Consider the following 16,442-nt stretch of genomic DNA (forward strand, 5'->3'; position numbering starts at 1 on the left):
GAGGAGATGAAGTTGCTGATCAAAAGATTTCAACACCTTGTGAGAAAGAGAAGAAACCCCAAAGAGAAGAAGCCAACAAAGAAATCTGGAGAAAGACAATATTTTAAGAACAGAGATGACAATGAAGGTAAGGATATAATATGTTTTGAGTGCAGGAAAATGGGTCACATAAAACCCAATTGTCCTTTATTCAAGAAAAGGAAAGGGACATTCGAAAAGGAGAAGAAAGCTCTAAAGGCCGAAACATGGAACGACACAGAGTCTGAATCCAGCGATGATGAAATCTATGAGCAAGGAAATCTATGCTTAATGGCGGACATTGAATCCGAAGAAGATGAGGTGATTTGTTCAGATCCTATTCTCGATGATGATGATCTTTTTGAAGAGTTATGCGCGGAACATGAGAATGCGTTAAAGAAGATCTCCGAGTCGAAAAAGGAAGTCTCTAAATTGAAGCAACAAAATATTACGAATGAGAAAAGGATCATTGAGCTTGAAAAGGAGAATTCCTCTGTCAAGGAAGAGAAGGATAATTTGCAAAAAGAAGTTGATTCCTATAAGGAAGAAATTTCGAAGATTTGCAAAAAATTTGCTCTTGGCTCAAAGACATTGGAGCATGTTCTATCCACTCGAGTCCCCTATTACAACAAATCCGGCCTCAGTTTCGAAAATGAAAATGAGATCAAGAATGACTTTCCAAAGGTTAAGGAGAGATTAAAGCGTAGACCTTCAATCCAGCATTATAGAAATCATTTTGGTAAGCAATTTGTCAAGCCTATTGGATTTCAATATTATAATTGCTCGAACTCGAGTGATCCTAATCATTATAAGCAACAATGTCCAACTGATTGGAAGAAATCCAAGACAATCAATTGGAGATTTGATGCTTCTTCTAACCAAAAAGGACCCAAGCATATTTGGGTACCAAAGAATAGATGAGATTGCTCTTTTTGCAAGGAATAAGAAAAAGAGAAAGAAAAATGGGTAAGTAAAGTGCAGGCAAGTTTACAAAGGAATCGTAATTGTAAACCTACGCAGATCTTGATGCAATCAAAGAAGTGAGGAATTCTTTTCTAAAAAGGAAAGGTATATTATGCACATGCATATTGGGATATGAATCAGTAATTTCTATTGCCATGTGTGTAAGATGTTGCATAAATTTAATGCTTGAAATATCTACATTCCTTTTGCGAAATTCGTTAATGTCATATAATCTTTATGCTTATGAGATTCACGCTTAAGGAAAATTCCTACAATCTTGAATCACTTGCTATATTCTTAGAAGATTTTTTTAAATAGCAAGTTTGATCCGCAAATCAGAGCAAGGTATGTACGTGACATACTCTATATTTTGCAAAGATTATTATCTCTCTTACAAGTATTTGTAGGATGTAAAAGAATCTTTCCTTGTGAAGTTTGGAAAGCTTGATCCCAAAATCGTGGAGATTTTGCAATATTTTCGAAGGATAAAGAAAATTCCACTTTGTGCAGTATTCTGACAAATTATTGGAGACATGTCAAAACACGATGAGCAAACGCTTAATGCGTCGTACGAAAGGATAAGTTGCTTCAGGTTTAAATATTTGATATTATTTTAATTGCTAAAGAAAATGCATTACATATTATGTGAGATATTATATCTTTAACTGCAAATTTGTGCAAAAGGTTTGTTGAGTTTATGCAATTTGAATCCGAGACGAGCTTGATGGAAGAAAACAAATTTCTTTCTCGAATTTCAAAATGCAAACAAATGTGGCGGATGTTCCTGCTACAAAGAAAATAGAGGAACAACAATTTGTTCAAAGTGCACAAGCTGCAATGAAAGTTATTTGCAAAAGCTGTCTGGATGACAGGGGGAGAAAAACAAAAAGTGGAAAAATGCAAAAGAAAGGGGGAGAATCATCTCAAAATGGTATCAAATTGAGGGGGAGCGTAAATCAAGTATGAAAATCAATTTAATTTCTGCCCACTCTTGATTACTATGAAAGAAAAGGTAATGTATGTTAGAACTTGCTAAGTTCTACACAATCCAGGTTAGTATTTCTTACTTTTTGTCATTAACGAATCTCTTATTTATATTATCGTTTTTTCATGACAAAAAGATTGTGAAATTTATTATGTGCATACGTGTTCGTTGATATATATGATATTTGATTCTTCAGAACATGAGCTATATTGAATATATGTTATGTTCGCGAAAGATGATATTTTTTTAAGGTTGTGTTTCATGTCAAATATTTTTTTGAAGATAGTATGTGAAGATGAGTTAAATTTATATTCTCTACGTGATACCCTTTCCATTACTATCACTTTTTGATTATGACAAAAAGGGGGAGAGAATGTAAATATGCATATGTGCTTAGTGGTTAATTCTACTTAATTGTTGCATAATATTGAGTTGTGATTATACTTCCATATATTGTCATAATCAATATTGTCATATTGAGTTGTGATTACCTCGCTGGAAATATGCTTGAAGCAGCGGACGAGAAGCTGGGCTCGAGCTTCGATAGGAAGGAAATGGAATGCTTGATGATGGTGGGGCTGTGGTGTGTGCATCCAGATCCCAAGAGAAGGCCAAAAGCAGGACAAATCATCAGGTTTCTTCAGCTAGAAGTCCCTGTGCCAGAGCTTCCACTCGCCGCATTCGAGTCTCCCACTTTATATCAGCCACCAGCACTGGGGATAGGATCTTCTTCTTCTTCTTCTTCTAGTCAAGAATTAGTAGTGTGAAGCAAGATGTACTATGGCTCCTAAAGCCACACGACAACGCATGTTGGATTTGTGGATGGAGGAGGACAAACATGGTTCCTCATGCACCGTCCTTTTACCCGTAAATAAGGCTCGGGGCATTGACCATTTCTGCTCTTCCATTGTTCATTTGGTGCTCCGGTCGTTAGTCTCATGAATTCGTTGTTAGCCCGTCTCCTCGCTGAAAAAGCTTTTGGGGGAAAATGGTTTGTCTAACACCTGCAATATATATATTTTCTGCTCAATTCGTTTCTTAAAGTTGATGATATAGATACATCCGTAGGGTTGTACAACAGAAAGCCTGCATAGATATGTAACGGGCATTCTCAGTTTTCTGATATTTCGGATATTGGCTGTTATAATCATCTTGTAACGTAATCCTACAAAGTTAATTCACTTTGCCTGCATAGGCATGAACGGCCCCGATTCCCCGCCTAGCGTTTAATAATTTTCCTGCAACAAATGTCGGAAAATGATTTCCATATTATTTGTAAGGTATTGCCAAATATAATCATTTTCCTCAAAAAGAAGTTCTTTTCAAAATACTTTCCAACAAAGTCCATTCTTCGTGGAACAAATGGAACCTAAAGTCCATATAATATTGAAGGCACGCCTACAACGACAACCACAAAAGCACACCAACAAAAAATGCTAATAAGCAATTGTAATATTTTCCTCTGACCATACCTCTGTTTAGTGGGTCATAAGTTAGAGGCATTACCCACATATAGATTAATAATAAGCCATTAGCAGTATTCTCCACAGTTCACGTTATTTTTTTTTATCATAGGCGTTCTTATTTGAGAAATATTTTTTTTTATTATGATTGGTCTACAAAAGTTGTATACTAAGTGACGTGTCATACTTCTCTTGGTTATTGTTTAAAGGTTCGCCCACAACCCGACACATCATTTAGTAAATTGATTTTGCATATCGATGTTACAAAACCTCTCATTGTCCTTTTTACTTTCATCAATTTTGTTATCCTCGTCAAGTTTGCCATATGATCCAAAATCCTTCATTTGGAGCAAGACTATGTTTAGGTCAACTCTTCGTGAGTAAGCCCATTTTCCCTTTTCATGAAGTGGGCTCGAGTCTTTGGAGTATTAAGGATACTTTGCCCAACTTAAATCAAAGAAGAGGTGGGTTAGCGCGTAGCTGAGATCGCAAGATCTACAGTCCAACTAGTGATTTACCACTTTTGGCAGAAAGCTCAACTTAAATCAAAAGAAGAGGTTGGAATTTTACGATTCAATACGGTTCCATGGTCTTAACGGATTGACATTTCAATATCTTCTAAGTTTGGCTGTGGATCCGGTCGATGTGCTTACGTCAGCATGATTAGAAAACCATCTAAAAGTTCTAAAAAATTTGAAGATTTAGGGTTAAAATCTAAAATCTAGGGGGAGAAAAACTATTAACTCATTGAACCAACAGAACAAGAACAAAGAAGAAATGGTTTCGCTGAGAAGTGGCCCATCGTATGTATTTGAGCTATGACCATGAGCCTCATAGAAACCCAAAATGAAACCAAACACCGGTCCAACTGAATTTAATTCGGTCTAGACCAATTGTTTTGATGGGTTTGACTGGATTATTTTAGAACGACCGGTTCAATCTAGTTGAACCGGCTGGTCCATCCGGGTTCAGACACATTGGCTGTTTGATTAAAATCTTGTTTGATAAAGTAAAAGCGTGAGTAGGGACGATCAATGTATCCCTTTAAGGGTTAATATAAGGGCTCGTCACTCGTTACAGAATGTTTGAATTGAGCCATAATTACTAATTTTAGCCGTAGGTGTATAAACCATCATCGCAGCGCCACTGCAAGATGTTTGTTTAAGTCAAAATTGTGTATTGCGACTGTCAAATACAATTTATTGAGGTAGTAGTTGAGGAAAAGACTAGTATTTATGGATTAGGCGCATGACAAAGGATTTGATTTCACACACCCCCGAGTGCAAACAATTCATGTTTAGGCCATCGAGCCGAACTTTGACTCATGTCTTATCCTATATTCGAGGTTGATAAGATATTTCGTCACCTTGGTTAAACACTCCATTTTAGTTAAAAAGGGTTGTCTTTTATGGAAAGAAATCTGTGTGCAGATTGGTTAACAAATTGGATCATTCAGTCATGTGATGTAAATGTTATTCCAGCATTAGATAGGTCACCGCTAGGTTTGCTTCCCCTATAGATAGGAGATCAGTCCGGTTTAAGCTTTGTTAGACAAGTATTAACGTATTACTCGAGCTTTGCCCCTTTTTCTTTAAAAAAAATGTCTTTTATATGGTGGCTTGTACGGTTGCAAAGATTGGCGCCCCTTTTTCTTCTCCGGAATCTTTTCGTGTCTCACATGGCCTTCCTCTACGTGGACTTGAACGTCTGACTACACGAAAGTGAGCTCATGCGTGTGTGATCCATCATCGAAGGAACACTAGAACATGCGCATTAAATTCCTTGGCGATGTCAAGAGACTCCGATGCTAAGCAACTTCTCACACAGTTGTCTACCTTGTCTCCAGGACCAGAGATATCACGTGTCCACCGTCGTTCTTTGATAACTTCAAACTTTCGAAACGAACCGCCGCGCCACGCACTTGACTCCTGGATGGTACTAGGACAAGCATGTCGAGGTCGATTTCTCGACCCTTCTATCTGTATATCTTCTTTTGGTGTCTTTGGTTTCCGCAAATCCTCATATCGAACATGTATCAGGTGCATTTTAAGGTTTTGTCCCCCTATCAAGTGCTAGGCGTGGAAGCTTGAAGATATAAAACGTATTCCGCATCGTCCTGTCTAAGTGGCTTATGATCTGTGACACCTTGTGATCGTTATTCCTGAACAATATGCAAACTTCATCGGCTGACTCCTCCAGGATGTGCTTCTCCGAGTTTGCATCACGTTCTTGCCTTCAACCATCAATGCTCGGTTCGCAAACTTTCATCTTGGCCATGTTATTTGATACAGCTCACTCACATGGACTTCCTCAAAGCACATATCACATGAACATTTATGCAAGAAAAGACAGCCCAGAACCCCCGCACGTCGCATGCAATTACGTCCAGTAAGTAATAACGTGAGCGTAGCATCAAATTCACTTGTACTCTACTCATTATATACATGCACCATCAATGGAAATATAAAAATCCATAATAATAATGCGATATTAGCATATTAACATGTGAAGACGCATCTTATGACATACCACACCGTGGGTTATAAGTAGCCTCCTCCTCTTCTTTTAACTCGTCGTTGACACTTCCCATCAAATCTTCAAGAAAATGGCGAAGTCGTTCGTCGCGATTAATAGCTCCACAAACAGTTCATGGCTTCTCCTGGTTTCATTCTTTCTCATTGTGGCCACGTCTCTAAGACAATCAGAAGCGGCCGTGTATAACGTGCTGAGCTACGGAGCGAAGCCGGACGGGAGGTCCGACTCGACCCAAGCGTTCCAAAGAGCGTGGTCGTCGGCCTGCACGTCGGCTGCGCCGGCCACTGTCTACGTCCCGCAGGGCAACTTCGTGCTGGGCCCGGTGGTGTTCACCGGGCCATGCAAGAGTAGGATCTTGTTTCAGATCGCAGGGACCCTGGTAGCGCCATCAAATTACTGGAGTTTGGGGAATTCTGGGTATTGGATATTGTTCATTAAGGTGACAAGGGTTCAGGTTTATGGAGGGACTCTCAATGCACAAGGTTCTGGTTACTGGGCTTGCAGGAGCTCTGGCAAGAGTTGCCCCGTGGGAGCTATGGTGAGTTATACCAACTTTTGTGTGGATTAACTTGCGCATGCATGGTACATATATTATATAGTGATTGATTTTCATTCCGCTTGAGTTTCTATTCTTTGATTATTTGGCTACTGCTCTTGCTAGTTTGTAGTGTGATTGACATATCGGCCTCGTTATTTGCTAATGATCAGCAAATGACAATCGTCATATGGTTAAGCGAATGTAAACACCTCCTGACTTGCTTGGTGGTTTTCGACATATTGCAGTAATGGTTAATTAGCTGCCCAAATGACACATAATAATCATATTGCTTGTTTCCTTGTCTTTTGGGTAGTCGATATCGTTCCAATGGTCGAGTGATGTCGTGATCAGTGGCATAACCTCCATGAACAGCCAAATGTTTCACATCGCGATCGCCAACAGCGCGAATGTGCTTATCCGGAACGTGAAGATAAGAGCGCCGGCACAAAGCCCCAATACCGATGGCATCCACATCAGTTCTTCCACTGGAGTAACCGTTGTCTCCTCCTCCATCATGACCGGCGACGACTGCATCTCCATCGGTCCAGGCTCCAAGAACGTCTGGATCAAGCGTATTGTCTGTGGCCCCGGGCACGGCATCAGGTACACCGAAATAAAATCCTTTACAAAAGAAGAGATCGATATACTTTTGATTCCTGTCAAGTTTTCAGTATGGAGCGGTTTTATTTCTGTTATCATCGATTCGATTTCTCTGTAAAATAGTTTACCTCCAAAAGGACTGAGGGTATCTCTAATTTACTATATTCTGTAGAATGTGGTTCAATATTCTCGTGTTCGCAACATCGGGTAACTGCATACTATCCAATACCGAAATCAGTAGCCCAACTGATCTACTAAATTTCTTGTAATTTTCGTGTTGTTGTACATGAACAAATATTAACGTGTGGAATTCGACAAAAACAAAATGCAGTGTTGGAAGTCTGGGAGTGAATGCGAATGAAGATGGAGTTGAGAATGTGACAGTAACAGGTGCAGTTTTCACAGGAACTCAGAATGGAGTGAGGATCAAATCATGGGCAAGGCCAAGCAATGGATTTGCTAGAACCATTTCTTTCAGGAACATCCTCATGAAAAATGTGTTCAACCCCATCATCATAGACCAAAATTACTGTCCCAGCACAAATTGCCCTAATCAGGTACTTGCTTAACCCTCCAGCAGATCTTAATCGAAGAAGATATTCGTTTGAATTGGATAAAATTTGGTTGACCAGGATTCTAACAAGTTCTCGTCGACCTCACTTGACTTTTTTTCTGTCATTTATTTCACTCGTATTATTCTCTTTGCAGAATTCAGGAGTGAAGATTAGCCGAGTTACGTACAAGAACATCAAAGGAACATCGGCCACACAGGTTGCGATGAATTTCACTTGCAGCCCGACGAATCCATGCTGGGGCATTGCATTACAGAACATAGAACTCACGTATCTTACTAAACAAGCCACTTCTTCCTGTAAGAATGCTGGAGGCAGCAGCAGTGGAATTGTTGTACCGAGAAGTTGTTTCTGAATTTAAAATATGTTCTTTTGGTCGAGGGTTGCATTTTTTTTGTTTCATGCTAGTTTGTATGTAAATAAGCACATTTCATGTTTTCTTTGATTACACCCATCATCCAATTGAAAAAACCACCATTGCAAAACAAAAACACCTATGACTTCCACTGGACTTGAGCAATTTATCGCCCTTGACTTAATCTTTCAGTTAGGTGAACCAATTATAATAGAAAGACAAATTGCGCAGCAGGTAACCGGAATTTTTCTGGCTAAAGCTGAAAATTGCACAATTTACTGATAGAATATGCTCTGTACAGAAAAAAGATACATAATGGAAGCTCAAAAAGTCATTCCTTTCATATACTTGAGGAAAGATTTTGCATCTCTCCAGGAATTATACACAAACAGTATAATCATACACCCAAAATTATCTCCCGATTACTTTCCACATTTCCACCTCTATTATATAAAAGAAAAAAGAGCTATTTTGCCGACAACATTATACAGCCTTGACTAACATGCCATTAGTTAAAGAATTAGAAGACGACCAATCTAGTTGAAGAAATATCTGAAAGCATGGTAAAAGAATTTGAACCTGCTCCTAGAAGCAAGAAGCTGAGTATTTACATCCGGATATTGCCTGCTTCGCATGAATCTGAGGAAACCTTCAGCATCAGAACCGAATGTGCAGTTGGCAAGGGTGCATAAGGTCCCAAACAAATATCCCATTTCCCGCTCAAGCATTCAAGGGTTGTGCAAATTCCGGAAGTCATCAACGTCAGTAGAATTGCTGTGCTGCCGATGTTCAGGCAGGTAAACTGAACCACCTTGACTTTTTCTGGAACTGGTCAACTTTGAGTCCACACGAAGCATCTTAGATGAATAGCAATGATGCACCCGGATCCGGTAGCTCTGTATTTCGGTGGAGCAACTTCCTTGAATTATCAACTTTAACATCACTTCCTTATCCTGGGTATCTTCAGACCACCAGTTCTGTGGTATTCCCTCAACCAAGTCCTCCAGCGTATGCAATTCTTCATGGTGGACCGAAACCTCCACAAATTGTTCCGGTTTTATTATGCCACCAGCTGGCATCACCTGTATTGCGATACAACACAAGATTACCTCAACTTGGGATGGTAGATATGTATCTACAGGAAAGATATTCATGAATACTAGCGGAAAAGTAAGAATTTGCTAGGAATACGAACACATATTCTCCTAATAACCTGAATCACTTATAGTGTTCCTCCTCCATCAGAAACCAAATGGATCCCTTAAGAAGAAAGACCCATAGAATGAGTTTGCCGATGTCTTAAAGCATGCTTGCATAATTTTTTAGATTGATACACTAAGACATTATTTTAGATATACACTAAGACATTATTGTAGATATACCTGGCTAAAATAATGTCTTACAAAACTTTAGTTGATATAGATACAAGGTACTTTAAGCTGAGCGCACAATTTGAAGGGACCACATCCATTGAGGCAATGATACAACCCAATTCTCCAGGATATGACAGGGGAGACCATGGGAAGTGTTGGAATCAACTATCAGACGAATGTTACTAGATGGCAATAATCTAGTGAAATTGGAACACCTCCTACCGCTGGACCAAATGTGGATCCACTGAAGGTCAGGCTGCTACCAAACGTAGTTAAGTTAATTAGATGGCTAATCCTTGGCTTAATCGGGAAGAGGCTTCTCGATATTGATATCTAATTGTTGGTCTTTTCATTCGGCCAACGCAGAGAAAAAATACCTCAAGCCATCGTGGGAAGCCGAAGGAACCTCTTGGACGTTGATCTGATGAATGAGCATCCTCCTTCATAGCAGACTGACCTTCACAGATAAATCTAAACACGGCTTTGTCATCGACACATCTGTTGGTGATCCTTAAAACATAAGTGTCCTGGTTCTTCAGAAGTATTCTGTCAGTGCTCACAACAGTTTCAGGAACACAACGCATTTCTGCTAGCATGGTCCTGATGTTTTCATTTGATTTCACTATATTCCCAAACTCTTGTCTCCTAACTGATCGATCAACATGAGCAATTTCAGCACTGAACTTACAGCGTACAGGTTTGTGATCACTGTCGGTCACATCCATACAAGCCTCATACCTTCAAAAAAGAAACAACATTAATTTTACACTGAATTCCCCAATTGTAAGTAGGCACAGATGAGGTGGAACGTACTGTAATATAGATGTGACAATGGGACACTCCAAGCTGCATTCTGACACTGAAGAGGACCGGTTGTCACGATAGAGGATTCTGTCGCACCAAGCAGGAATGCGCTTCTTCTCTCCAGAATCATATCCTGATACATAAAAGCAACTGCCTTCAACACCAATAACAAAACAAGAACTAATAAAAAGCAGGCACAAGAGCTCCATTATGGGGAACCTTCGGTTAGCTATATGGTTCCATGTACTTTGCAACACTGGCAAGAAGCTATGGTCCTAGTTTATTAATCCTTTACCTCCTAAACCTGCTTGGTGACGTTCAAACTTGTAAGTTGGAGGAAATCTGATGAGTGCCTCACGCATTCCTTGGAATACTTTCCCTGCCTTCATTTCTTCTCTCAGTTGATCCTTTTCTCTAAGCCAATCAAAGCTTCTCTGGGAAACAAAGTCCCTTGCTTCATCATAAGATATACCAAATAGTCTGTAGTTGAAATCACCAAGAAACACCACCATATCTGCCTCTGACAGATCAGGTCTTCCCTCCTCAGAGTTGTGACCCGTGTTCTGTGAAACACCAGTCCTTGTTACTTCAATCTAATAAATCTAAATATATCCATTTGAGTGGCAGGAGGAGTACGAAGGCAAGAAATGCCATTTGAGAGTAAATGATTGAAAGAACTACTCACACTCATACTGCGAGGCATCTGTGCCGAAGAGGAGACACCAGCTGCAACAGAGAGCACAAATGGCAAGCCAGAAGAATAGAGTAGCCAAAATGAATATATGCACAAGGCAAGATAGCAAGACAAAATCAGGTATGGGACCATACCAGCTGCAGCATTGAGTACATTATATGATCGGCTGAATGCCATAGTTCGGTAGATGTGATCAAAATCAGCATTCCGCCGATTGACAGCTTCCAAATGTGCTGCCAAGTGACAGTTCACAAAGCATATAATCCGATCATAGACACGGATTCTCAAACCTACACCACCCTGATCAACCAGACATGGTCATATCAGTGAATGTCATGTAGGAGGCTATCGAGAGTACACAAACTCCGAGTTTAAAATTATCTAAGTCTGCTTCTGCAAACATGATAAACTCTAACTTCAAATAAACTAGGAGGTTTATGGAGGAATGGGACAAACCTTATTACCAATTGCACGACCAAAGCCACATGCAACTGCTGCCACATCAACATCTCCAACGTGTGTTCTGAGATTCTTTCTAACCCTGTACCAAGTACAGAAAAAAAGGAGGTCAGAGACCCTAGGATGTATTGGGAAAATATCTGGGGTTAGGGATATTGAATGTTGACCATTTGGAAGTTAAAAAGTAAGACCAAATTAAGCTGCATTCGCAAAATACTAACATAATAAAACCAGAGATACGGCATAAGGGCTAACAAACTAAAGGACATCAACGAAGGTGAAGTCAGATTTGTAGTACCATGGATTGGCAAATAGAGCTTGGGTATTCCGAATTGGAAAAATGCCCTAATCATTGACCCGTTAACATCGCATTTACAGTTATCCTGCAAGGACTTACCAGAGAGCTATGAGCAACCCAGCCAACTGCCTAGACCCCATACGCTCGAACGTATTTCCTTCATCCAAAGTCTTCCCAATAGTATCCAGCCACCAATGTCCAATTGAACTCCCTTCAAGCCCTACCTAAAATGGGCAGACTATGTGAGAACTCATTTTAAGAAAAACTCCAACAACAAGTATGCATCAAACACATGCTTGAACAGGCATGCGCCCAAGTGCCAAGCAGCAAGTGGATGAGGAAGGAAAAGATGGAGCAAAGAGAAAACATATCTTCAAAGTTAACTAGAGGTTCATATGATTGAGAGGGACCATCTTAGAAATTGACTCAGGAGTTTCATCAAAGACTAGAGGATCATATGAATGGAAAAACTGCAACAACTATTTGCTAAGAAATATCTGCAGAAAAGAAAGAAAAGATATTTCCGTTAAGGGATTTGATCAAATTCGTTAATTGGCTGATGGTGTCAGCAATCACCAAGTGTTCTCTGTCAAATGATGGAGTGACTTATTGGGTAACCAGAAGGATAAGTCCTAGAGAATGAGGACTTGTCTATTTTTCACATTTGCTATCAATAAACAAAAGAACCTTGAAGCATAGCCCAATTGACCCATAGTCAATCATCAATAGAAGTCAAAGAAATCATACAGTTTCTTTTGCGGCTGACATCGCAAGAAACCCGGCACCCATCTCCACTTCTTGGCACCCAATAACAACAATTCCAACATCTGAGGCAGCAGAACCTAACCACAATGAAAGCGACTCCTGAGAAGCTCTTCCCTGGCCAACATTCCACGTGCCAACCAATATTTTGACATTGTTTTGTCTTGTGTATATTTCTTCTTTTGCAGCCAATTCTGACCGTATAATGTTGTCAATAGGTCCTGGGGATGTTATATTCCACCCACGTATGCCACCATGAGTGGCTAAGCTATATATATAATTTCTTCCAACTGCCAATTTTATCACCGGGCTGCTGTGAGCAATCCACCCTGCAACTACATTTCCCTCGAGGTCCAAGACCTGGATTAATCCACTGATATAGCCTACATAAATTCGTGTTCCAAGAGTACAGAAGCATAGAACTGCACAAGCATGGTGATTAAAATCTTGCAAACGGGTTCCCCGTGTATCCCACTGCACCAGTAAACCATTTGAGCATCCAGTCCAAATCATTCCATCGGCAGTTTGAACAAGTGCTTCTGTTTTCTTGGTATTTTCTTCCGTAAATGCCCCAGCACCCTTTGTAGCCACTCGGCGAACTGCATCAGCAGCTCCCATTATGGCATTACGAGACCGCTGCAAAAAACTAGTGCTCTGAGATTTCTCCTTTTTCGATGTAGAGACAAATTTAACTTTCATTTCATCTTCCACCGCTTGATCTGGTACTGAAGCAACATCAACCCGGTTCTCGATCTGACCCTCTATGTTAAAACATTTCAAAAGCTCTTTAGTGCGAGCATTCCTGCAAACAATTACCATGTTGAAACTAAATATCTTCAAAAGCAAGATGATTGTCCATGAAATGATTTTTATACCGAATCATTTCTACATTATCTCTTGAAGATGTTATTAGTCTTCATATGCTAGAATGCTCAAACTACATATATCCCTGTTTTAGTTTTCTAACCATTCTTAAATTCCTTCATCTGAAACCTCTGACTGCATATATCCAGAAGCCCCAAAAATATATATTGGGAATTTGAAGCTAGCTAGCATCAAATTCAACTTTTTAAATCAATAGCTACCAAATAAAATATCTACATATTTACGAGCATAAAGCAATATTTTTTTCAACATAAGATCCAAATAAAAGCTAAGCTAGCTAGCCTTGAAATCAGATTTCCCGCCAATTCATCTTGCAGTTAAACAACACACAATTGGAAAGATACTAACATCATCCACAGAAAAGTACTTCCAGAAAGCCTAATAATAATTGAACAGCATGCAATCTAGAATCGGTAACTAAGTTTGACAATTGACTACTACCTTTTCTCTTTGAGCCATTTCATGTAAATTATCCTTGTCAACTAGTTATCCCAGAGATTTTCATGAGAAGACACAAGGCCAGTCCCAAAGAAGAGATGTCTCAAGACACATACCATTTTGAAAACGAGAGTGCTCCCACAGCCCAAACTTTTCCTCTAACATTATCTGCTAATAAGCACTTCACGTCCGAAGAAGAAATGCTACAAACACCGTTGACGGTGACTTGGCTCTTTAGGTCTATGAATGATCTCTCCACCAGTAGAGCAGCCATGTGTTTTTCCTCTGGTGATAGAGAGAGAGATTTTTCAATGGTTTCCCAAGGCCATATTTTAATAACGCCACCTTCGAATCCAGTCCAAAGATCACCTGTATGAATTAACATTAATAGGTCAGCACGCAAGTTTCAAATTCTAATGCATCATAACAGTAAAAAATGCAGATGCAGGCAGAAATCTTTACAACAGCAAACTGTCCATTCCTGGTCATGTAGACTGTCCTTCAAGAGCAAGATAACTCCGAAAGAACAACAGGACAGTAAAAGCAGTAGAGCTTCACAATTGATGCAGTTGACTGATACAACCATTTCTAATTTTAACATTACAAAAAATTCGGATTGGGCACATGCTGCAGTCACTTGGGACTGGAATCATAGATGATTACAACTGACAAAACAAGCCTTCAACTTGGCAGTTGAACATGACCCTCACATTGACCTACTTTCATCTCCATGTCACCAGCAAGTTCCGTCAATCATGCCTGCTCTAGTTCACTGAAAATAGTTCCCTGGAAATTAACATACTTGTTCACAAAATCAAGTACGAAAACTGTTTAAATGTCTAAATCGAAGACCTAAGCTGATGGGTGGAGGGAGACTACATGAATATAAGGCATATTGAAACCCCATAGACAAGCAATGTGGGATATTAAGGCTTTCTTCCTAGTGCAAACTAGACTAAGAAGGAGACGTGGAAATGACAATCGGGGAGCCTCACAAGGAGTAAATCTACAGAATTTGATACTAATATCATGTTAGAAAGGACCTAAAGGCTTAAACTGGTAGAGGAGGACCACATGAATATAACACCATGGGACCCCCATAGACAAGTGATGTGGGATATTTTCGTACAAACAACTAACTTGAATTGCCAGAGATGCGCCACATGCACAATATGGATAATAACCGAGAAAATGAATATTCACCATCGTCCAGATGCTGCATAACTACAGTGTCAACCTTTATGAGCGACCACTTTGGCCGGGAAATTAATCAAGCACATCCAAAACTGAACTGGAAAATCGCGAGGCCAAAAGAATATATAAGGTGACCATTACGCTCTCTCTGTCTTGATTACAAGGGGGGTTGGGCAGATATCCGAGTGAACTCCTAATGTCCTATATTAGCTAGTGAAATGTGAATATCAAGCACCGAGTCAGAACCAAAGAGCACATTATTAATTGGCAAGTTTTCTCTAGGCCAAACTAAAAGCATGCAAAACTAAGACAACAAGCAGTGTCACAAAGAACAAGTACGCTGGTCGAATCATTCAATCACACTCTCTTACCATAAGAAGTCATGACCATCGAAAGCACTGGACCGCGATGCGCCTGCCATGACAAGCCTTCCTTGAAAGGAGCATCCTGCTCAAATGGCTGGTCCATCTTCCAGGATCTGATCTTCCCATCCTTATGACCAGTCCACACCAGCCTATTCCCAGAATCAACTATCAAACACATTGTGGGTGACGTTGTCACAGACTCATGGAACGGCGCGGCATCCTCATCGCCTCTCCGGGTCCTACCCCCGAGCCCTGACCCGACCTCAGACACCTTCGTGAGATCCCAAACCCTCACTCCGCTCTCCTGGCCAGCCCAAAGCTGAGTATCCGTACAAGCAATGTTCCTGAGGAACTTACCCACCTGAGTCTCCTTCAGGGGATGCGGCCTCAGCTCCAGACACGGAGGCCGGCTCGGATGCACGGCCGAGCGCGGCGGCACACGGAAGATCCCTGCTCCGCCGCCACTCGCGACGAACTCCAGCATTGGATGGAGATCCTCCCTGGCGGGGGCGTCGCCGGCAGCCGCCTTGTGAGAAGCGTAATCAGAGTCGTCACCGCTGGCGGAGGCGGTGGAGGAGTAAGGGAAGAAGTCGTCGGCGTCGTCATCGGAGGAGGAGCGATTGGTGTAGAACTGGTCGATGCTGGAAGGGATGCGGTCGTCGTCGAGGCTGTGCTTGCGGATCTGGTGGCGCTTCTTGTGGGAGGAGGAGGGGGTGCGGAGCTGCTGGCTGTAGGAGTGGATCTTGCGCGGCGGAGGGACGGAGCTCAGGGAAGCGATCGCGTCCCTGTCGTCGTCTTCCATTCTCTCGCCCTCCATTTCATGTGATTTTTTTCCGCAGAGGGATTCGGTTGCGCTGATAGAAGAGAGACAGAGAGAGAGAGAGAGAGAGAGGTGGAGATCAGAGAAAGTTTCAGAGAGAGAGAGAGAGAGAGAGAGAGAGGAGAGAGAAGCGAAGGATGGGAACGGGAGTGAAGAGCGAGAAGAGAGGCGAGGTTGATGGAAGCGAAGGGACAAGAATGAAGACGAAGCAGAGGGAGCGAGACAGAGAGAGAGAGAGAGAGAGAGAGAGAGAGAGAGACAGAAACAGACAGTTTCAAGTTCGTTGGTAGTTGTCGTGGCCACACACGTGTGACGTCGCTC

At 41.0% G+C, this 16,442-nt stretch overlaps 2 protein-coding genes across 3 annotated transcripts; one reads left to right on the forward strand and one right to left on the reverse strand.

Moving 5' to 3' along the window:
• Window positions 1-6,034: 6,034 nt before the first annotated feature.
• On the forward strand, window positions 6,035-8,029 carry LOC130135716 (polygalacturonase-like). The gene is made up of 4 exons (XM_056305334.1): window positions 6,035-6,502; window positions 6,816-7,105; window positions 7,434-7,659; window positions 7,811-8,029. The coding sequence occupies exons 1-4, from the start codon at window positions 6,035-6,037 to the stop codon at window positions 8,027-8,029; spliced, it is 1,203 nt and encodes a 400-aa protein (XP_056161309.1).
• Window positions 8,030-8,347: 318 nt separating this feature from the next.
• On the reverse strand, window positions 8,348-16,350 carry LOC115677243 (type I inositol polyphosphate 5-phosphatase 12-like). Of its 2 annotated transcripts, XM_056305357.1 has the most exons (11): window positions 15,308-16,349; window positions 13,859-14,111; window positions 12,405-13,221; window positions 11,757-11,881; window positions 11,357-11,441; window positions 11,035-11,200; window positions 10,892-10,932; window positions 10,502-10,769; window positions 10,216-10,339; window positions 9,780-10,140; window positions 8,348-9,111 (listed from the first exon to the last, which is right to left on the reverse strand). In XM_056305357.1, exons 1-11 carry the CDS (start codon window positions 16,116-16,118, stop codon window positions 8,758-8,760), a joined length of 3,405 nt encoding a protein of 1,134 aa, XP_056161332.1. In that variant the 5' UTR covers window positions 16,119-16,349; the 3' UTR covers window positions 8,348-8,757. The 2 variants fall into 2 exon arrangements, with proteins under 2 accessions (XP_056161332.1, XP_056161331.1); XM_056305356.1 differs by having other exon boundaries at window positions 10,892-11,200; window positions 15,308-16,350.
• Window positions 16,351-16,442: the final 92 nt, after the last annotated feature.

Source organism: Syzygium oleosum, unplaced genomic scaffold (assembly GCF_021117445.2).
Source record: "Syzygium oleosum isolate NSW1041296 unplaced genomic scaffold, Sole_v2.1 Sole_v2.37, whole genome shotgun sequence".
Classification (NCBI taxonomy): domain Eukaryota; kingdom Viridiplantae; phylum Streptophyta; class Magnoliopsida; order Myrtales; family Myrtaceae; genus Syzygium; species Syzygium oleosum.